Source organism: Populus alba, chromosome 11 (assembly GCF_005239225.2).
Source record: "Populus alba chromosome 11, ASM523922v2, whole genome shotgun sequence".
NCBI lineage: Eukaryota > Viridiplantae > Streptophyta > Magnoliopsida > Malpighiales > Salicaceae > Populus > Populus alba.
Window position 1 is genome coordinate 7,812,781 of NC_133294.1, and position 24,291 is coordinate 7,837,071.

General features: G+C 35.6%; 1 protein-coding gene across 1 annotated transcript; it reads left to right on the plus strand.

Annotated features, from left to right (window-relative positions):
- The first annotated feature begins 13,162 nt into the window (after window positions 1–13,162).
- LOC140956071 (secreted RxLR effector protein 161-like) lies at window positions 13,163–23,531 on the plus strand. The gene is made up of 2 exons (XM_073412240.1): window positions 13,163–13,655; window positions 23,332–23,531. Exons 1-2 carry the CDS (start codon window positions 13,163–13,165, stop codon window positions 23,529–23,531), a joined length of 693 nt encoding a protein of 230 aa, XP_073268341.1.
- The last annotated feature ends 760 nt before the right edge of the window (window positions 23,532–24,291 follow it).

Below are 24,291 nucleotides of genomic sequence, written 5' to 3' on the forward strand. Positions count from 1 at the left end.
AATGAATGTGTTTCAAAAAAACATTAAACAAAATTTAAAATGTAAATAATGTTTATTAAAAATTAATATAAAGGTGGAGGAGGAGGAGACTGGGGGTTAGGCGGCCAAAAAGGATTAGGCGCACATGTTCCACCTTGTGTCATGTTCATGACCATTTGACGAAGCTCTTCATAGGCCGCTCTTTGTTGTTCAGACTCTGCTCTGTGTTGTTCGTTCGCCAATCTTTGCTCTTCTTTGAGTTGTGTGTACGCCTCTGATAGGTGGTCGCACCTTTGCTGCAAGGCCACAAACTCCTTAGATTGGGAGCTCGATACAGACTGGGAGCTCCCAGCGGTTGAAGCAGTACCGATCGACCGCAAGTTGGCGGCGGTAGTGTTGGAGAGCCCGTAAACCTGATTTTTATCGGGTCCACCTGACGATCCAGCCTCCATCCACAAATCCGGATCGAATTCCGGATGGGTCGAAGGATCGTCCCCGTATCTCTCCCTCAACCGATTATTATAGGTCTCTTGAAAAAAAAAATCATCATATTCAATTCAATAAACATAATAATAACTTACAAAATAAAATAGTTGAACAAACATACCACAAAATGTTGAGCACGGTTGTCAACGAACTGTTGCGTCCCCTTTTGGCGGTCATGACTCCGCACGTGCGTCTCCACAAACAGCTCCATAGGGCTCGGCTCACGTCCAAGAGACGTAGCCTATAATGAAAAAAATGTATTAACAACAAATTAATTGAACGATATATTTCATTTAAATTAATCTTACCATCCATTTCGCATGTGCAGCAAACAGAACGGAGCCGCCGGTGTGCGTTGTCACCGAGCCATGAATTGGCCGATTCCGGTTGCCAGCACCGGACTGTGAGCGTCGAGTGAACCGCTTAGACGTCACGTGCTGAAGATAGTGCGACCATATATCTTCCGGGATGTATATTGGTTTGAAATCCCTCCAAACTGCAACATCGTTCCAGTCTTGGAACCCCTTATCCCTCGCTGTTTTTTTTGCTTTTTTTTGGGTGTCATACCAAAAATCACGCAACCGAATTCACGCACGAAAAAATTACATTTCGAAACATAAATAATTATGTAAAAAAAAAGTCGTATTGTTTTCGATGTTACCTAATTGCCGCGTGATTTTCCCACACCCTCCTCACAACAGTGTCATGTTCATCGTCCCAGCAGAATCGATGCTGTGTATAAAAAAATAATTTTTTAAAATGTTAATAATTTATTTACAATTATAACTAGAATTTATTAGAAATAAACTGAAAATTATATATTAACACGAACCTCAAATCTACGAAACCATGCATTGATTTGAGGCATCCATTCAGGATGCCTGGATATCTGACTCCATTGAAACAATGGAATCTCCATCGACGCTTTAAACACCGATGATATTACTCAGGCGGCCTCAATGTTTGTGAACCTGAAAAGAAATGAAATTAATGAAATAGTGATTACTTCATAAATTATGTTTTTAAATTTGTTTTTTTTTTATATAAAAAAAACTAAAACCTTAACAAACTTACATTGAAAGATCGTCTTTCCACTGTGCCTCGTACTTGCGGGTAAATTGATTCCGCTGCGAAGGCACGCCGCTTCTGCGATGTGAAACATCGCTGGAAGAGGCAGCATCGGTTGACGGCGCAGGTGGTGTAGGTGCCTCTTCTTGAGAGGCACCTAAGAAAACATCATCATCGCTGCTAGACGAACTTGATTCGACTGGACGTGAACGACCAGCTCTGGTTTTCATTTTGCGCATCTAAACAATTTTATATAAATAATTGTATAATAAAATTCAAAAGTTAAAAAAAAATCGGCAGCACCTCCCCTATACTGGATACTACCCAAATCCACAAACCTGAAAATATTAACAATAGCCACAACCAATTGAACCAATCTATACTAATTATTCCAACATATTCAACTATTAATCTTAAGATAAATTCAACGTTAACAATTACAATTCACAAATTAATCAATAATTATATTCAAAACAATAAAAAATATGACAAAAAATAAATTCAACAAATTATAATTCAACAAATTAATCATTATAATTCAACATTAACAATTATAATTCAACAAATTAATCAATAATTATATTCAAAACAATAAAAAATATGACAAAAAATTAATTCAATAAATTCAACAAATTATACTTCAAGAAATTAATCATTATAATTCAACATTAACAATTATAATTCAACAAATTAATCATTATAATTATGACAACAAAACAATAAAAAATATTCAAAAAATTCAAAAAAAAAACCTACATCAATAAAAGGAACGAAATATACATACCTTAATAATGTGACAAATTCAAAACTTTATCTACATTACCAAAAAAAACACCAAAACAACAAAATAACAAAAATAAAAACAACTAAAAATAAATTAAAAGTAAATAAAATAAATTGAAAAAAAACACATACCTTTTAATTTGAGGAAGATTCACAACACTAAATCTTGCTAGAGATTGAAGGTGAAATTCTTGAAGGATTCAAAAATCTGAGGTGCAGCGGCGCGGGGAGAAGAGAAGAGAAGCGGCGCGGGGAGAAGAAGAAAAAATGAGGCGAAGCGACGGGGGCTGGAACTTATAGGGCAGTTTTACCGACGGAATCACCGACGGACTTAATATCCGTCGGTAACAGGTCAAAAATCCATCGGTATTTTTTGAATTTCGCACCAAATTTTTAAAAACCCTCCATATTTTTCTACGTCCGTCGGTGATTCCGTCGGTAATATGACAAGTTCAGAGGCGCATTAATTCACACACTTTGGAAATCGCGCGGTCTGTCGGTATTGCTGTTGGTAATATGTGTGACCGACGGAAATATTCCGTCGGTATTAGCGTCGAAAAATCTGTCGGTGAATCCGTCGGTGATTATGGTATTTTGTTGTAAATATTTTTGAACTCTCTGTGATATACCGACGGAATATAATCCGTCGGTATACCCGTTGATGATTGTGGTATTTTGTTGTAAATATTTTCAAACTCTCTGTGAGATGCCGACGGATTTAATTACGTCGGTATACCCGTCGGTGAAGGTGGCATTTTGTTGTAATTATTTTTGAACTCTCTATGAGATACCGACGGACTAGAATCCGTCGGTGTATGTGTCGGTGAATCCATCGGTAATGTCGTCGATGTTGGTGGCATTTCGCGTAATTAATTTCGAACTCTTTGTGAGATATCGACGGTTGGTTATCCTTCGGTATAGACGTCGGTAAGTTTGCATTATGCAGGAAAGGTTGTCTTTGTATTGCCTGTTTACCTTCCTGTAAAAACTTAACTGATAAACTGTCCATCACATAAAACAATAACTACATTGCTTAAACAATAAATATTTTGTTTTACAAAATACATCATCTATAATCTAAATTACATGAGACAAATGTTTTTACATAGGGCTTCATTTTCATAATTAGTCGGAATTTTCTTCTTCTTCCTCATCAATTGAATTGTCATCATCTTCATCGCAATCTTCAATATGGATATCATCTTCTTCATCGACATTTGCTTGTCCGTTTGAGCTGAGAACAACATTCAACTCCTCTCCGTCAATATCAACAAGACTATCATCGAGAACTCGAAAATTTGAATTTTCTTCCAATTCAATCGAAGGAGCAACTCGATATGGTTCAACCAACTCACGAACTTGAAAGACTTCATCTCGCACACTTGTGTCTTCGTTCTCATCCTGAACAACCTTGACACGACCCCGTGGTTTCATTTTTAAAACGAACAACCAATCAACTCTTGATCGATCCTTTCTAAATGAAGGGGTGTATGTGTAATAAACTTGTTAACATTGCTTTGTGAAAACAAAGACATCGTTTATGTTGCGGAGTCTAGCTTTTGAGTTGATTTCGACCAGACCATGGTGCGGATCAACTCTGATTCCTCTGTCCGTCGTGTCATACCAATAGCATTTGAATAAAAACACTTTATTCTGCTCGCTATGATATTGCAGTTCGACGACCTCTTCTAATCTACCATAGTAGTCAACTTCTAACTGGCTACTTGTGGATCCCTTAACACAAACACCGTAGTTGTATGTCTTTCTTCCTTGCCCGTATTCTTCAGTATGGAAAACATATCCATTGACAAAATACCTGTTGTAGCACTTAACTTTTCTTTCAGGGCTAAGGCTTAGTGAAGACAATGACTTGGGCGCACTCCTCATTTGATAAACCTTGTAAATATATGTAATTAAATGTACATCAATACACGGTAAATGAACGAGAATCTCGTAATGACATGCATACGTTAGAATGAGTTTGTGATAGTGCTTACATGTGTTCTGAACCATGTGGCAAATTGTTCATCTTGTAATTGAAAGATCTGGGATTCGGTCAGCTGCGAGTTATTGGAGAGCAAATATTATCGATGTTGCCTGCAAGTGATAATGAATGTATGATATTACAATATATAATTAACAGTATATTACTGACAAAGTTTAATTAGTATTACACATATATAGACTTACTGAATAAATGGTCTCAGCTCATCACAGTTAAATAGAACATAGTTGTGTGCTTATTTGAATTCTATTTCCGACAAATATCTTCCTCTTACGGCATTTTTAGGTGTGGGTCGTCCAGTATTGGAGAATATTGACAAGTTCCCACTGGAAGGCACTTCACCACCATCGTCATGCCGTGGAACGCGATTGATTCTTGTTCTCAGATGAGGTTCGAAATAGTACGAGATAAATGTTGATATCTCTTCAACAATATAGGCCTCAGATATCGAAGCCTCAACATGCGCCTTGTTCTTAACCTTTTTTTTTAGATTAAACAAGTACCTGCATTGAAGTACAATTCAAGTATTTTCAAATAAGAAAAACATAGAAAATACTTTAAGATATGAATTCCATTGCAACTGTAATATCTCACCGTTCGAATGGGTACATCCATCTATACTGGACCGGTCCTCCAGCTTTTGCCTCGAACGGTAGATGTATAAGGAGATGCTCCATTGAGTCAAAAAATGAAGGAGGGAATATCATCTCAAGTTTGCATAGTGTCTCGATGATATTCGTTTGAAGCATCTCAGTGTGCTCAACATTCATCTTGCTGGAGCATATATCTCTGAATAAATGACTGATCTCTGTTAGTGCATCCCATATTCCCTTTGGCAACAAATCACGAAAAGCTAATGGGATGAGTGTTTGCATAAACACGTGGCAGTCATGACTCTTCATTCCATACAATCTGCAGTCCTCTATGTTAACAAGCCTTGATATGTTCGATGCATGTCCATCCGGGAAACGCAGACTCTTAAGCCATTTGTAGACTAGCAGTTGTGCGTTTTTCTCTAACACGAAGCTTGCCTTTGGTTTTGCAACCCGTGACTCGTCATAAACCAACTCCATATTTTTACGGTTACAATATAAAGCTATATCCAATCTAGCCTTCATGTTGTCCTTTGTCTTCCCCTTCACATCCATGACGGTGTTGAAAATATTCTCAAACACGTTCTTTTCGATGTGCATGACGTCAAGGTTATGGCGGAGAAGATTAGTCTTCCAATACGGAAGCTCCCAAAAGATACTTCGCTTTACCCAATTATGGGTCAAACCAAAATCAGGAAACTTTTGCTTACCTGATTGAAGGCCAAACACAATGTCACCGTACTCTGATACAACATGATGCAATTCTTCACCAGAAAGACGCGGGGATGCAACATCTTTTTCAACTCTACCAACAAAGAAATCTTTTCTGTTCTTTCTGAACCTGTGATTAAGTGGCAAAAAGCTACGGTGACAGTCAAAAAAAGAAGCTTTACCTCCGTTTGCTAGCGTGAATGCCTTGTTGTTTTCCATGCAGTATGGACATGCGAGTTTCCCATGTGTGCTCCAACCAGAAAGCATTCCATAAGCTGGAAAATCACTGATAGTCTATATCAAAGCTGCCCTCATAAGGAAATTTTGTTTCCTCGATATATCATAAGTCATAGATCCGGAGGACCACAACTGCGCCAGCTCATCTATCAACGGTCGAAGACAAACATCTATATTCCGCCCCGGGCTGCTTGGACCGGGTATGACAGTAGATAGAAACATGAACTCCGGCCTCATACACATTCCCGGTGGCAAGTTATAAACTGTGAGAATGACCGGCCAACAAGAATAGGGAGCAGCAAATGACCCAAATGGGTTGAACCCGTCTGTACACAACCCAAGTCGAACATTCCTTGATTCAGCAGAAAAGTCAGGATGAACACTGTTAAAGCGTTTCCACGCTTCGCCGTCAGAAGGATGCACCATCACACCATCAACGGCATCGTGTGTTTGGTGCCATGTCATGTGCTCAGCAATCCTTGGTGACATAAATAACCTCTGCAGTCTAGGTGTGATCGGGAAATATCTAAGTTTTTTATATGCCACTAGAGTCTTCCCCCTGCCAGTTTTGGGTTTGTAACGGGAATGCCCGCATGTCATGCACTCAGTCATCTCAACATTTTCAAGGTAGTATAACATACAGAAGTTAGGGCACATGTCAATTTTCTGGTATCCTAAACCGAGGGGTTTCATCATGGACTTCGCAGCATAAAAGTTCTCTTTGAGCTTGTTCCCTTCAGGTAAAATGCTTCTTGCCCAATCAATAATTTTGTCATACCCGGCCTCACTCAACCCGTGATCTGACTTGATGGTGAACACCTGTGCCATGGCCGATAATTTACTGTGGTTCGTGCAGCCATCCCATAATGGTTCGTCAGAATCTTTCAACAAATCAAAAAACCTAGCTGCCTCTGCATTAGGTTCTTCTTCTACGATTGGACATTGATTGACATTATCTTGATTCATTCTCATTGCATCCATAACCATGTTTCTGTAAGGATTAGTGTTGTCATTTGCCGCTTCATGCACGTTGCTAGCACTAGAAGTTGACCCAACCACCGTTTCTCCCATTCTCCTATTACTAACAAATACCTCTCCATGTGCATACCAACACTCGTAATCCTCCACAAACCCTTTGTGTAGAAGATGCATCATTACAACATCTGGATGCAGATACTTTTTATTTTGACACTTCCTGCATGAACACCTAATACCGCCTCCAGTAAAATTTCTGGGAATAGATGTTGTGAAATTAATAAAACCCTGAACCCTGTTACAATAATCCATCCTCCGCAATCCTTGGGGTGAATCTAGATACATCCATGAACGATCATCCATGACTTCTATCGAACCTCTATAAAAAGGATCCATTAAGCAAGCTCTTAATTATTTCAAAACATAACATGTAATTCGGTAATTCTACAAATTAAGTTTTAACAATTTACAAACAAATACAATCTTACAAAATCTAAAACAAACCATAACAAGTATAAAATTATACATTCATATACTACAAGTTTGTTTGAGAAATAACAATAAAACATGTACATCTACTAAAAAAAATACATATACTAAAAAAAACAATAAAATTGACATTTAAATGTTAAAATTTTAAAAGATAGAATTACTTACAATAAATGATAAAATCCGTCGGTAAATCAGAACACGGATGCTGTGACCACAAAACTTCAAGAAATACAACTTGTTGTGCTGAGATGAGGAAGATTTTTGTTTTGGGGCGAGGGGGGGCTGGTTATTTGCAGATGGAGAGGGTTAGGATTAGGAAGAAGAAGGAGAAATGGGGGAGGAGAGTGTCGGCAGAGTGGCCATATATTCACTTTTACCGACGGCCTTACCAACGGTTTTATTCCGTCGGTGAATACGTCGGCGAAACCGTCGGTAATTCTGACGGGCAATCGACACGTCACCGCACGGACCTGCTATTCAAATCCGTCGGTGATTCCGTCGGTATTTTTAACGGTGCACCGGTCACGTCACCGGTACGGATCTGACATTTCAAATTCGTTGGTGATTCCGTCGGTATTATTGATGGTGAACAGGTCCCATCACGCGTACGGGCCCCAGGTTTTAATTCCGTCGGTGATTCCGTTGGAAAAATCACCCGCCAAAACCTTGGCGCCATCTACCTGCCCTTTTTTCATTAATTCTGAATTTTCGGTCGGTAATTACCGACCGAATTACCAACGAAAATGTTCCGTCGGTGATTTCGACCGAAAAATACCGACAGAAAAAATTCCGTCAGTGAGTCCGTTGGTATTTAGCGAATTTCTGGTAGTGACTCCAGGAGGCAAAGGTAAACAACACATGATACTTATAATCGTAGAAGAATGGTACAACATAAAAAATAAAATTCCTAGTCTTTCTGGGTTAGTATCTTGCAAATAAATTATTCATTGATTATTTTTGTCAGTCCCAGTAGAGTGAGTAGGTGAAAAAAGGTGAGATTTGTTTTTTGGATTCATGCTGTTAAAACAATTCAATTAACATAAAATAAATACGAATACAAAAGAGAGGAAAGACTAAAATTCTTCTGAATTGATTTGTAAAAAAAACATCCTTTAATCTAAATACAAAGAGCTTATATAATGTAAGTGGCACAACTGGGTTAATTATATCCAACATCTTTTTATTATTAAATTTTAATTAATTAGATCTGCAAGTAACAAAACACCTCGGCAACATCACACAATTTTGCAAGCAATTTCATATCTACTTCACTTTCTTTGTAAAGAAATAAAAACTATTTTTTCAGTTCTTTATTGATTTTGCAGAGAAAACCAAATCATGAGCCAAAATGACTTTTTTTTCAAAGAAAAATCATTCCTATTTATCTATTAAAAGAGTCAAAAAATTAAAATAAATTATCTTAAATTCTTTGTTGCGTGTTACTTGACTTGGAGTATTTTTTTTAGTTTTCATGAAAATGAATAGATTAAACCTAGATTGATCTAGCCATTAGATCAACTAAGTTCTAGAATGACCTACCAGATGAGCCAAGTTTAATAACCAGGTTTGAACCAAATTAACCTAGATTTAAAGAACCTATGTTTAGAAAAGAAGAAGAAGAAAGACAGGAATGGGAATTACTAAAATTAATCAACACTTCACGTACTATCTATATTGATTGATCGATCCATGAATCGTTTTTGATCAAGTCCATGAGATTAACAGGACCCAATGTGGAAAAAAGAAGTCATGTCTGCATCAATCAACCTATCAGCATGTAAAAGCAGCATGTTCTTTCTGCCTATGTCTTTATTGTGAAACCAGCCACCTAAGTCAACAATGGTGGGAGTCAACAATGGTGGTAAAGCCATCCTTCCTTGGTCACAAATTGTAGGCACCAAACTTGTGCCACTTGCCTTGCCCCTTGTATTTGCATGGATGTTTGCCTATAAATAGGCAATGCATCCAAGCATTGTAAACACACCACAAGAGAGAAACAAGAGAGGAAGAGAAGAGTGAGAGAGGGAAAGTAATCCCATAAAATTGTGAGGTATTTGTGAGAGAGTAAGTGAGGTGTTTTCTCCTATTAATAGAGAGATTTCAGTTGTTCTCCTATTAGTAGAGAGAGGTTGTAATTCCCACATTACTTAGTAAAATCCTTCTATATTTGCCCGTGGACGTAGCCAATTGGGTGAACCACGTAAATTCTTGTGTGTCTAATTTCTCATTTTATCCTATTCTTTGCCTTTTATCTTGTTGGGTTTGCATGCCAGTATCCTAACAGTGGCATCAGAGCCTTCTTGGTTGGTGTTGTTAACACACAAAAGTTATTCGTGTATATGGTCACTATTCACGTCTACGGCACTATTCACATATACGACACTATTCATCCATACGGTACTGTTCACTTACGTTACTGTTGGCGTATATAGAAAGTCAGTGCGGTGATTAAATACAGTCTAGGAAGTTCTGTCTAAGGAGATTGGGTTTTAAGCGGGACCGTTTGTGACCCCTCCAATCTTTCCTGGGAACTTAGTGAAGTATTATTTACACGATACTATTTCTATATACGTTACAGATCTGTGAAACAGTGATAGCTGAATAGATCTCGGTGAATACAATGGCAGCAAAGTACGAGATTGAGAGGTTCAAAGGGAGCAATTTCTCACTGTGGAAAATGAGAATCAAGGCAATCTTGAGGAAAGACAATTGCTTGGCAGCAATTGGGGATCGGCCCGCGGAGATCACTGATAATGCAAAATGGAATGAGATGGATGGCAATGCTATTGCTAACATACATTTAGCATTAGCTGATGAAGTATTATCAAGTGTGGCGAAGAAGAAAACAGCTAAGGAGATATGGGAGACTCTAACAAAGCTATACGAGTCCAAGTCTTTGCACTATAAGATTTTCTTAAAGCGGAGACTTTATACCCTTCGAATGGCAGAAACCACGTCAGTGACTGACCACATCAACATAATAAGAACTCTATTTTCACAACTCACTACGTTGGGTCAATAAATAGAGGAAAATGAACGTGCAGAGCTTCTACTTCAAAGTCTTCCTGATTCGTATGATCAGCTTATTATCAACCTGACCAATAATATCCTCTCAGACTATTTAGTCTTCGATGATGTTGCAACCGCTATCTTGGAAGAAGAAAATAGGCGCAAAAACAAAGGAGACAGAAACAGTTCAAACCAAGCAGAGGCATTATTGGTGTCAAGAGGAAGATCAACGGAGCGTGGCTCCAGTGGGAGTCAAAGGCAGGGGAGGTCCAAATCAAGAAGTAAGAAGACTGTGAAATGCTACAACTGTGGCAGAAAAGGGCACTTCAAAAAGGATTGTTGGTTTAAAAAGGGTATAGAGAATACTGCAGAGTCATCAAAACCTCAAGGATGTGTTGCAAGCACCTCAGAAGATGGAGAGGTTTTATATAGTGAAGCAGCAACAATCTCTACAGATAGAGAAGAGCTCACTGAGGTCTGGCTAATGGATTCAGGAGCAACATGGCATATGACTCCTAATCGGGATTGGTTCCATACATACGAACCTATCTCTGAAGGCAAAGTGTTCATGGGTGATAATCATGCTTTAGAGATTGCTGGCATTGACACCATCAAATTGAAGATGTATGATGGCTTAATTCGTACTATTTCAGGAGTGTGACATGTGAAAGACTTAAAGAAGAATCTTTTGTCCGTAGGACAATTTGATAGTCTTGGCTGTAAGATTCGAACAGACAATGGAATCATGAAAATTATCAAAGGAGCACTGGTGGTTTTAAAGGCAAGAAAGACAGTTGCAAACATGTTTGTATTAATGGGAGAAACACATCATGGGGTAGAAGCGTCAGTCGCATCAGCCAGTCCTGCAGAAGAGAAAACGATGATGTGGCATCAAAAACTAGGCCACATGTCAGAGAAAGGTTTAAAGGTTCTCTCTGATCAGAAGTTACTCCCTGGGCTTACAAAGGTTACTTTACCTTTTTGTGAGCACTGTGTTACAAGCAAAAAACACAGGTTGAAGTTTGGCACGTCAACAACTAAGAGCAAATGCATCTTAGACCTGATTCACTTTGATGTTTGGCAAGCACCGGTTGTATCCTTGGGAGGAGCAAGATACTTTGTATCATTCATAGATGACTTCTCCAGGAGATGTTGGGTGTATCCGATTAGAAGAAAGGCAGATGTGTTCGCAGTTTTTAAAACCTTTAAAGCGCGGGTAGAACTTGAATCTGAAAAGAAGATCAAGTGTTTGACGACTGACAATGGAGGAGAATATACCAGTGATGAATTTGATAACTTCTGTCAACATGAAGGTATCAAAAGGCAGTTCACAACGGCATACACTCCACAGCAAAATGGAGTGGCAGAGCGGATGAACAGAACTCTATTGGAAAGAACAAGAGCAATGTTGAAGGCTGCAGGTCTAGAAAAGTCATTCCGGGCAGAAGCAGTCAATACCTCCTGTTATGTGATAAATCGATCTCCGTCAACTGCAATTGAGTTGAAGACACCAATGGAGATGTGGACTGGAAAGCCAGCTGATTATTCTCGATTGCATATATTTGGAAGTCCTGTGTACGTAATGTACAATACTCAAGAGGTCAGCAAGCTGGATTCAAAATCCAGAAAATGTGTATTCTTGGGATATGCTGATGGAGTGAAGGGGTATCGCTTGTGGGATCCCACTGCCCACAAGGTAGTCATCAGCAGAGATGTCATATTTGCAGAAGATAAAATGCAAATGGAAGAAAATAATAGCATTTTAAAGGAGACTACAAAAGTCCAGATGGAAAATACTCAGAATCGTACTTCTTCTGAAGCTGTACCAGAGCATGAAGAACAAGAACAAATAGAGTCTGAAACTCTTGAAGTTCGATGGTCAACTCGTGAAAGAAGACCACCAGTTTGGCACTCAGAATATGTTACTGAGAGCAACATTGCATACCGTCTTCTAACAGAGGATGGAGAGCCATCAACTTTCCATGAGGCTATCAAAAGCACAGATGTATCTATGTGGATGACAGCAATGCAAGAGGAGATTAAAGCTCTGCACAAGAATAACACTTGGGATCTTGTTCCGCTACCATAAGGAAGAAAGGCCATTGGCAACAAATGGGTTTACAAGATAAAACGTGATGGCAATGATCAAGTGGAGCGGTATCGTGCAAGATTGGTGGTGAAATGATATGCTCAGAAAGAAGGAATAGACTTTAATGAGATATTTTCTCCGGTGGTACGACTTACTACAATCAGAGTAGTCTTGGCGATGTGTGCTATATTTGATCTTCACTTAGAGCAGTTAGATGTGAAAACTGCATTTCTTCATGGAGAACTTGAAGAAGAAATTTATATGTTCCAACCAGAGGGTTTTGCTGAAACAGGCAAAGAGAACTTGGTTTGCAGGTTGAACAAATCTCTATACGGTCTCAAACAGGCGCCGAGGTGTTGGTACAAGAGATTTGATTCCTTCATAATTAGCCTTGGGTACAACAGACTCAGTTCAGACCATTGTACGTATTACAAGAGGTTTGAAGAAAATGATGTTTTCATCATTCTGTTGTTGTACGTGGATGACATGTTGGTAATAGGCCCCAACAAAGATCGAGTCCAAGAATTGAAGGCACAGTTGGCTAGGGAGTTTGATATGAAGGACTTGGGACCAGCAAACAAGATTCTAGGGATGCAAATTCACTGAGACAGAAGTAAGAGGAAGATTTGGCTTTCTCAGAAGAATTATTTAAAGAAGATCTTGCGACGCTTCAACATGCAAGATTGTAAGCCAATTTCCACCCCACTTCCTGTTAACTTCAAATTATCCTCAAGTATGTCTCCTAGCAATGAAGCAGAGAGGATGGAGATGACTCGAGTACCGTATGCATCAGCAGTGGGAAGTTTAATGTTTGCCATGATATGTACAAGACCAGACATTGCACAAGCAGTGGGAGCAGCGAGTCGATACATGGCAAATCCTGGTAGAGAGCATTGGAATACTATTAAGAGGATCTTGAGATACATCAAGGGTACCTCAGATGCCGCATTATGTTATGGAGGATCAGAATTTACTATCAGAGGTTATGTTGACTTAGATTTTGCTGGTGACCTTGAGAAAAGAAAATCCACTACAGACGATGTGTTCATAATTACAGGAGGAGCTGTGAGCTGGGTCTCTAAACTTCAGACTGTTGTAGCTTTATCCACAACAGAAGCTGAGTATATGGCAGCTACACAGGCTTGTAAAGAAGCAATATGGCTGAAGAAACTTATGGAGGAGCTCGGGCATAAACAAGAGAAGATTCTTTTGTATTGTGATAGTCAGAGTGCCTTGCATATTGCAAGGAATCTAGCGTTTCATTCAAGAACAAAACATATAGATGTTCAGTATCACTTTGTTCGTGAAGTGGTGGAAGATGAAAGTGTGGATTTTTAGAAGGTTCACACAAAGGAAAACCCAGCATATGCTTTAACCAAACCAGTCAACACTGATAAGTATATATGGTGCAGATCCTCTTGTGGCCTAGCAGAAACGTAAGCAGCATGAAGATGGCAAGTATTGAAAGGATAGAAGAATCACAGATGATCATGTGTGAAGACTTGATTAAATCATCAAAGTCTTTAAGTGGGAGAATGTGAAACCAGCCACCTAAGTCAACAATGGTGGGAGTCAACAATGGTGGTAAAGCCATCCTTCCTTGGTCACAAATTGTAGGCACCAAACTTGTGCCACTTGCCTTGCCCCTTGTATTTGCATGGATGTTTACCTATAAATAGGCAATGCATCCAAGCATTGTAAACACACCACAAGAGAGAAACAAGAGAGGAAGAGAAGAGTGAGAGAGGGAAAGTAATCCCATAAAATTGTGAGGTATTTGTGAGAGAGTAAGTGAGGTGTTTTCTCCTATTAATAGAGAGATTTCAGTTGTTCTCCTATTAGTAGAGAGAGGTTGTAATTCTCACATTACTTAGTAAAATCCTTCTATATTTGCCCGTGGACGTAGCCAATTGGGTGAACCACGTAAATTCTTGTGTGTCTAATTTCTCATTTTATCCTATTCTTTGCCTTTTATCTTGTCGGGTTTGCATGCCAGTATCCTAACATTTATTACAGAAAGAGAAAGACTAGCATGGAATACAGGAAACTTGAATGGACCCGCGATATTGATTGATCCATGCATCCATGAGATTACTTGAGTTCACATTGCAACTTCCAAGAATGCATTGAAGTTGTGAAAAGTCTTTGCGGAAAATTCTATGCCCTTCCTTTTTCCTGCTTTTAAATATAAAAATTATATACTTGAGGTATAAGGGTGCGATTATTTATTGCGGATGCTCAGTCAAAGTCATGTTCAGCATTCTTAAAAAACTTCATCTCAAATATAATTTTATTTCATAATAGTAGATTTTCATGTGCATACTTCTCAAAAACATCTAGAAGTACATAAATGAAAACAAAAAAAAAAAGTCATGTCTGCATCAATCAACCTATCAGCATTTAAAAGCAGCAAGTTCTTTCTACCTATGTCTATATTACAGAGAGAAAAACTAGCATCAATATTGATTGATCCATGCATCCATGAGATTACTTGAGTTCACATTGCAACTTCCAAGAATGCATTGAAGTTGTGAAAAGTCTTTGCGGAAAATTCTACGCCCTTTCGTTTTGCTGCTTGAACAATTAGATATATCAAAAGTAAAAAGAAGGAAAGATTACTTGTACCTTTTGAAAGCAATTATATTTTAATACATTACACTTTTCTGGGTTGGTGGTTGCTGTTTTGTTAAATGGCCAATAAATACTTTTCGTGGTTTTCATTCTGTTAAATGGGTTATGATTTTATTTTTTTTAACATTATTGTTTAGAATCTTGAGATTGTGAATGGTGGCAGAAGAAGCACAAATTATAACGACACTTAGGATATTAAAAAAAAGAAAAACAATAACAAACCTATAATATTTTAATTTTTTATGGGGATGGATATTATGAATATTTTTAATAAAATTTAAATTTAAAGAAGGAATCAGCTTGTTTTTGTATGAGATTTTTGAATTATAAATATAGACCTGTGTATAAAGCTTGGGGGCATTTAACCCACACTGTAAACTCATCTTCTCCACAAATGGTGATTTCTTATCCATTTTTACATTCTAAACTTCATCGTAATTTCTGGTGCGACATTAATATTGAAATTGAAAAAAATTACACTTTACCAAAAAGTTTGGAAAAATAAAATAGAACAGACCATTGGTGGATAAGTAATATAAAAGATTACACTTTATCGAGAGTTTGTTCATTTGAAAAAAAATTAACATTCACAACGTATTTTCTGAAAAATAACGAGATTATTTTTTATAATACATGCACAACCCACACAGGTCATGAAACTATTTTAGTGTTCGTTTGAGAAATAAAAAAAAAAAAAACTCAATATTCAAAGCAAATGATGACTAACAGAAGTATTAAAACTGATGGCGGCTTTATTTCATAGTATTTTTTTTATTTAAAATATATTAAAATATTTTTTTCTTAAAAAATTATTTTTAAACATACTATCATTAAAACAAAAGAACAATAAAAAAAAATTCATTTTACCTCTAAAAACATTTTTAAAACATAAAAATAAACCTGCTACAAGTGTTAAACTGTCAGTTATGCACCAACTAGCTACATAATTGAGTCTATCATAAACTTCAAATAATAGCTTGTTGTCCTTTAGCACAAGGTGGAAAAGAGATTGGTCTATGTCTACATCAATTAGTATTTGCAAAAAAAAAAAAAAAAAAAAGGCAGAAAATTCTACATGGAATCTCTCTCGTTTTCAGTATGTTCTTAGCATGTTTAAATATCTGAGAGATTTTCCATGAAAATGCTTTTAGCAGCCGACGGCCCTGGTAATGTGAATCATTCAACATGATACGTGCCTGTCTCTTTATCTTTTAAATTCAACATCTTGCAACCTACAATTAAGAGAACCAAAGAAAATACCAGTTGAAGATTTATACGAGAATTATTATCTTGATTTTTTTAAAAAAATTGAATATTTCAATATATTACATTTACTAATTCATCAGGTAAATCTAATAATATTTCAATATATACATTGAGATCAGTCAGTGACTGTTAAACTGTCAATTATGCACCAACTAACTATATAAATGCATGCATTTGAGTCTATCATAAACTACAAATAGCTTGTTATCCTTTACCACCAGGTGGAAAAGAGATTGGTCCCTGTCTCTATCAATCTCTCTAGGCAGAAAATTCTACTTGCAATAAGTGAATAATTGATAATAAAGTTTAATCTAATAACTTTAATTTTTAGATAAGATTTTAAAATATAATTGATATTATTTTTTAATATATTTTTTCAAGTGAAAAATTTTTAAACTTGAAACTTGCACAGATTAACTCTATATTATACTTAATTTTTATCAAATAAATAAGGATAGTGAAATTCAAATTCATGACTACTTAGTCATCAGCACAAATCAATACTATATTATGCTTAATTTTTATCAAATAAATAAGAATAGTGAAATTCAAACTTGTGATCACTTAGTCATCAAAGCTCTGATATCATGTCAACGAACCATCTCAACCCAATAGTTTGAAATTTTAGAAAAGATCTCAAGATATGATTTATATTATTATCTAACAACATTAAAAATAATTAATAAAATATTTAAAACACAGAAACAAACATGCCTCTTAGCAACCACCACTAGTGATGTGAATCATTCAACATAGCTTGTAGTCATTAAAATTGTGGCTCGAATGCCTCTATATGTGCCTGCCTCCTTATCTTTTAAATTTCAACATCTTGCAACCTGCAACTTGGGAACCAAAGCAAATACCAGGTGAAGATTCTTACCACTATTATTATCTTCTTGATTTACATATTTTAAAATATTATATTTATTAATTAGTCAAGTAAATATAATAGTACTTTATTTTAAAAGATTTAAAATTAAAAACTATATATCTAAAATGGTGATTTATCACATCAATATCTATCTATAGATCTTAGAGTTGTTTCAAATTATCTAAATAACTATAAAAGTTTTTTATATCTTTAATTATCTAAAAAATAATAAGACTATTTTTTATAATACATGCACAATTCAGGTGATCATTTTTTATTCGATTCGGTTTTTATATATAAAAAAATAACCAAACCAAATTTTTTTTAAAAAAAAACCTAAACCGGTTCAAACCAACCGGTTTCGGTTCGGTTTAATTTTTTAGGACAAAAACCGATTCACACCGGTTTGACTCGATTTTTTTGATTTAACTCGGTTTTGACTTAGTTTGGCTCGGTTTTTTTCCGGTTTGGCTTGTTTTTTTTTCGGTTTGGCTCGGTTTATTTTCCGGTTTGACTCAGGTTTTTTCTTGGTTTGGGTTCAGTTCGGTTTGAGTTTTTCGGTTTCAGGCTTAAAATACCAAAACCAAACCAGTCGGTTTTTTTTTAAATTTTAATCAGTTTAATCAGTTTTTTGGTTATTTTTTTAGTTTAATTGATTTTTTGATTTTTTTGCTCACCCCTATAACATGTAAGTACGTAGACAACTATAATTATTAATAATTATTTTTTATAATCCATGCACACGTGTAACGAGACTATTTTTGTGATATAACGAGTGTGTTCATTCGAGAAATAAATTTGCTCACGGTTTTAGAAAAAAAAACTCAATATTCAAAGCAAATGCTGGCTACCAGGAGCATTAAAACCGAGGGTGGTTTTATAAAAGCCGGCAGTTATTTTATAAAGTATTGTTTATTTAAAAGTATATTAAAATAATAATAAAAAAATTATTTTTAATATAAACATATTAAAACAATCTAAAATATCAAAAATTAAATTTAAAATTAAAAAAATATTAAAAACATTAAATTGTTTTTTAAATATTTTTAAAACATAGAAATAATCTCGTTACAAGTATGAAACTGTCTATTAGGCACCAACTAGCTATATAAATGCATGCATTTGAGTCCATCATAAACTTCAAATAGCTTGTTGTCCTTCAGGACCAGGTGGAAAAGAGATTGGTCTATGTCTACGTCAATCAGTACTTCCAAAAAGAAAAAGAAAAAAAAAAAACAAGGCAGAAAATTTTACTTGCAATTAGTGAACAATTGATGATGAAGTTCTTAGTGCACTTTACAGCATTGAAAGTAAAAAAAAAAGCCTTCGTTTTCTTAGTGCTCTTTATAGCCAGCGGTCAACAATCAGAGCAGGAGGTAAGGACAAGTGATGATGAAGTTCTTAGCGTGCACTTTTACAGCAGTATGGAATGAACTTCAAGCAATGTGGGTCTCTTTTATTAATACCTGAGAGGCTGAGACAATGTATACAAGGATAAATCCTTTTCCTTCTCTCTTTTCTGATTGGAATCTCTCTCGTTTTCAGTACGTTCTTAGCAAGTTTCAAGTGAATAAACTGACAAGTCGGGTTTAAATATCTGAGAGGTTTCCATGAAAATTCCTTTTAGCAGCCGACGGCCCTGGTGATGTGAATCATTCAACATCATAGCTTGTAGTCATTAAATTTGTGGCAACCTCCTTATCTTTTAAATTTCAACATCTTCCAACCTGCAACTAGGAGAACCAAAGAAAATACGAGGTTAAGATTCACACCTTATCTTGATTTACATAAAAAAAAATTTAAATATTTTAAAACATTATGTTTACAAATTAATATCTCTCCATAAATTTTAGAATTTATATTCATGTAAGGAATTGTTGGAATTTTATTTATAATATAGGTACATTTTAAACCATATTAAAAATGAAGTCCAATTATTTTTAGAGTAAAAATTTTGTTGGAATTTAATTTTTAATATAAATTTTTTAACATAAAATATCAATATGATTTTAAATAAATTATTCATGATTAATAAATTAAAAAAAACTATTTACATGTTATGGAAAAAACCAATAACTCTTTAAAATAAATAATTTTTTTTTATAATTATTGTAAGAAGTTAAAATTGATACAAGTACTCTGGCACCTGGATGTGACGTTTTAAGATTTGGCAAGTATAAATCAAATTAACCTCTCCTTCCCTGCCCGTCTCTCGACAAATACAAAAACTTATTCGAGCTTTTGCAGCCAATTTTCAGCACAAGATGTTAACGATGTTTCAGCTTTGCAAAGTTATGGTTGTTGTAATTTATTTTTGGATTCCACACAACAAATAATAAAATAAAAAAGAATCAAAAAAATATTATAAAAAAATATGATAGTGAAAAAGAATGTCAAAACGCTTAAAAAGTGATTAAAAATTGGTTGAGAAAGTTTAAAAATACAAAAATTAAAATTTGATAATATTTTATTGACTGATAATAGCCCTGTTAATAAAAAAAATTTAATTTAAGAAAGAAAAATCCAAAATCAGATGTTTATGGACTCAATTAAATTTTATTGAAGGTTTAATTGAATTTATGAAGGTTTTGATTGCAAGAAAAATTGATTTTGGAGTTAATTTGTGCTTTAATTGGAAGAAATTAAAGTTCTGAGGTCAAATTATAATTTTTGAGAGTTAATTTGGTCAAATCAAGGGCTTAATTGCATAAATATTGAAGTTTGTTGGCCAATTAGAAATTTAATTGAAGAAATCCAAAACCAATGACCAAAATGCAAAAAACGTGCAAATTGAAGGCTTGCTTTAGAATTTGGTGCATTTTGGAGCCAATTCCCATTTAAATAAAATGATGTGTTTTGGAAAAAACGGCGCTGTTTAATACACTGTTCACCAAAAAAAACAAAGAGGCTGAAATGGTGCCATTTTGAATGGCACTGTAGGTTTTCTTCTTCCCCTGGATGCACGAAGCAGGGGAAGAAGAAGATTTTTCTTCCTCTATCACCGCCATCTCTCTCTTCAAAAAGACAGCGACACCACTTGCTCAGAGCTTTCCACATGTTGGAGAAAGGGGAGGAGATGTGTTCCTCGGGCAATTTTTTGAACGGCAGCACAATGGCCACCCCAGCCACGTCCCTCCCCTATTTTTGCTTATAAAAACAGGGGGGCAGAGAGAATAGAGAAGATAGGAGGAAAAAAATGAGAGGGTCGACAAACCGAAAAAGGGAAAAAAACGAAGGGAGAAAGAACAGAAAAAAGAGAAGAAGAGAGAAACAGAGCAAAACGCAAAGAAGGGAAGAAGACAGACCGCCGCCACCGCTAGCCATCACCGACAACTAAGGCTTCTCCAGGTAAACCCTCCACCCCCTTTTCTTTTGCTTTTATTTCTTCCCTCGCCATGCAAGACGTGCATAGTGCACGTCAACGCAGGCAAGGCAAAGCTAGTTATTGTGCTCATGCATAGTAACCAGCTAATGTGGACTAGGCTCACGGATTTTGGGCCCAGCCCAGTCCAAATAAAAATAATTGGGCCGGGTTTGGCCCAATTAAAAAAAAAGAATTCTAAAATTTTTTTGTCGAAAACTTATAATTTCTCCGTGTATTTTTCTATTTTTTTGCTTAATATCGGATGTATTCTATATTGAAAAAATATAAATCCGGTATTAAAATACCCGATTTTCGTCAAAACTTCCAAAAAATACAAAAATGTTTGAAAAAAAAAATGCTTTTGTGCATACGGCCAAGTGTCTCTAAGCTAAAAAATCATATTGTGTTTTTCATACATCAAAAAACAATGTTTAGCATGCATTTTGGCTTTAATAACTAGTTTATTAAAGTCAAAAGAACAATATCCAAAATTTCAGAAACAATAAAAATTTTATTTTGTTTTTCTTTCAGTATTCGGGGTACGACATTACACGTAATACGTATTTCAGATATTAAATTCTTTTTTTTAGATGCTAGAACAATTAGGTTCTACCCTATTAAGATAAGAACCTCCTTGATAAGGACTTTTCTTGAACTTTAGACAGACCAACAATTAGAAAACACAACAAGACCTTAGATTTTATCAAACATTAAAACAATGCAGCCTACCTTATACCTAATCTTTAAGACTAGTTAGGGGTTCCTAGTAACCAGAATACTAGGTGGCGACTCCCAGTTCATATTTTACTGATAAGAGACAAAATTTCCTTGTCTTACGATGTTTGCCAAGAACAAACCGTTTACATTTTCTTTGAGGGTAGATGATTGCCGCAACGCCACACACTTGCTACAATGATGATGATAAGTGTCTCGTTACTTTGCTTGCTTCTGATCACCTACATCCAGGAGAAGGTAAGAACAACGTAGCTACCTACTTAATTAATTAATTGCCCAAGCACTGTATTACTTTGTTTTCACAGTAATATATCTTGAGATCAGATCAATGACGGTTAAATTGTCAATTATGCACCATCTAACTATATAAATGCATGCATTTGAGTCCATCATAAACTACAAATAGCATGTTGTCCTTTACCACCAGGTGGAAAAGAGATTGGTCCCTGCCTACATCATTCTCTCTTGGCAGAAAATTCTACTTGCAATCAGTGAACATTTGATGATGAAGCACTTATAAATAAAGTTTTTAAATAAATAATAATCTTAACTTAAGTTTTTAAATAAAGTTTCAAGATATAATTTATATTATTTTTTAATATATTTTTTCAAGTGAAAATTCTCTAAACTTGAAACTTGCACAGATCAACACTATATTGTACTTAATTTTTATCAAACAAATAAAAATAGTGAGATTCAAACTCGTAACGACTTAGTCATCAAAGCTCTGATACTATGTCAACGAATCATCTCAATTCAATAGCTTAAATTTTTAGATGAGATTTCAAGAAATGATTTATATTATTATCTAACAATATCAAAAGTAATAAAACCTTTGTGTTCTCTAGACTTCAATATTCCTTAAACCCTATTTAAGTTTTATAAGAATTATATTGTCAGAGAGATTGGCTTTAACCTTTTAGCCTCTTTCTTTATGCTCCTAGATGTCGCACCCTAAAAAAATAATCCAATTGCGGGTTCGACTGGCGATTTTTTTTTTGTTTTGATTTGGTTCTTTGGAGTCGCCACCTAGTATTTTGGTCACTAGGAACCCTAACTGGTCTCAGAGATCGGGTACGGGGACTGGTTGCGTAAAGGGAAGGTATTAGCACCCCAAATACGCCCTACCTAAGGTAAGCTGCATTGTTTTATTGTCTGATAAAAACTAAGGTGTTATTGTACTTCGAGTCGTTGGTCTGTCTATGGTTCAAGAAAAATCCTTCTCGGTAAGAAGGTCTTTTATCTTATCGGGTAAAATCCTAACCGTTCTAACGTCTATACCAAAACTTTATTAATAATATTTAGGAATACGTTTTACGTATAAATTCGTAATCCCAAATACTAAAAGAAAACAAAAAGATTTTTTAGAATTTTTGAAATATTGGCCTAGTTCTCATGGCTTGAATAAACTAGTTATTAAAGCCAAAATGCATGCTAATACATATATTGTTTTGAAAAATTTTCTTTGTTGTGTGAAAATATGATGTTATAATATTTATATATATATATATATATATATATTGGAGAGACTAGGCCGTATTTTAAAACAAAAAACAATTTTTTGAAAAAATATTATTTTTATGTTTTGACGAAAATCGGGTATTTTAATACCGGGTTTGTATCCTTATGGTATAAAAAATACTAACCAACATTAATCCACCTTAATAAAAATATGCAGGAAAAATCAATAATATTTTTAAAGACTTTTGGAAAAAAAAATTTTGAAAGTAAAAACATTTTTTATTTTTGAAAATCTTTGATGTTTTGACAAAACCGGGTATTTTAATAATGAATTTATATCTCTACGGTGTAGAAATACAAACCATTATTAAGCCATTTGAAAAAAATGCAAGAAAATCAACAATATTTTTCAAAATATTTTTTTTCTTATTTTTATACATATAATATGCAAATATTTTTTATATATATAAAATTATAACACACACACACACACACACATATATATAATTCACGTCCTGCGTGAATAGTAGGACGTGAATTATATTTCACGCCTACTGTTCAGGCAGTGAACAGTAGGTAAGGAGGAAGAAGAAGGAAAGGAGGAAAGGAAGAGGAAGGAGGAAGAAAGGAAGAGGGGCTCACTTGGCCGAAGGGGTTGTGGCTGCTGTGATGAGGTGGTTCAGCCGGTGGTTGCAGCGGTGGAGTTGGAGGAAGACGGCGTTGGTTTCCTGTTGCAGAGGAAGAAAGAAGAAGAAAAATCTGCAGCAATTGGGTGAAAATGCTGGTTTTTGGCTGACTTTGGACCCGAATTTCTCATCCCCGAATTTCTCATCCCCCAGATCATTAAATCCGACTCTATTTATAGGCTGTGGAAGAGGGCAATCTTATCTACATTGGGAAAAAATTGCAGCCCTTGATTCAGTTGGGAAGCATCTCAACCGTTGGCTCAAAGTGTGCACCTCGAGCTGCCAAATTTGGCAGCTCAAGGCTGTGAACTGCCCGAGGTGGCCACTTTGAGCCACTCAAGGGAGCCGTTTCCAACCTTTCCGACCCGACCAGACTATTATACAGGATAAAGGGGTTTCATGTGGACATTTTGGTGCAAGTTTGGTCGGATTTGGAGGCCACACCAGCCGGAAAATGCGTCTGGAAAACAGCCACTCAAGCAGCTTTTTGAGGAAGAAAGTGAACAGTAACATGTTTTTTTTTTATTTTTTTTAAATTAGTCCTCCAGTTTTTAATTTCTTCAATTTGACCCCGGATCAATCCAATACAGCCCCCTCTATCTTCGCGCCTTTTCCAAATTGGTCCCTGGTTTCAGATTTACTCAATTAAGTCCCTAATTGACCATTAAACTTTAATATATATGCAATTAAGCCCCTGATTTGACCCAATAAAATCCTAAAAAATATATTTTGGCCCCAGAACTTTAATTTCTTCTAATTAAAGCCTAAATTGACTTAAAAATCAATTTTTCTTGCAATCAAATCCTCTATAAATTCAAATAAAAATCCAATTAAGTCCATAAACCTCCAA

What these genes read in the sequence shown, in the direction of transcription:
- LOC140956071 (XM_073412240.1), top strand. Translation starts at nt 13,163, where the DNA reads ATGTCTCCTAGCAATGAAGCAGAGAGGATGGAGATGACTCGAGTACCG. An exon ending in TTTGTATTGTGATAGTCAGA is followed by an intron (nt 13,656 to 23,331) that starts GTGCCTTGCATA and finishes AGTGAACAGTAG; the next exon opens with GTAAGGAGGAAGAAGAAGGA.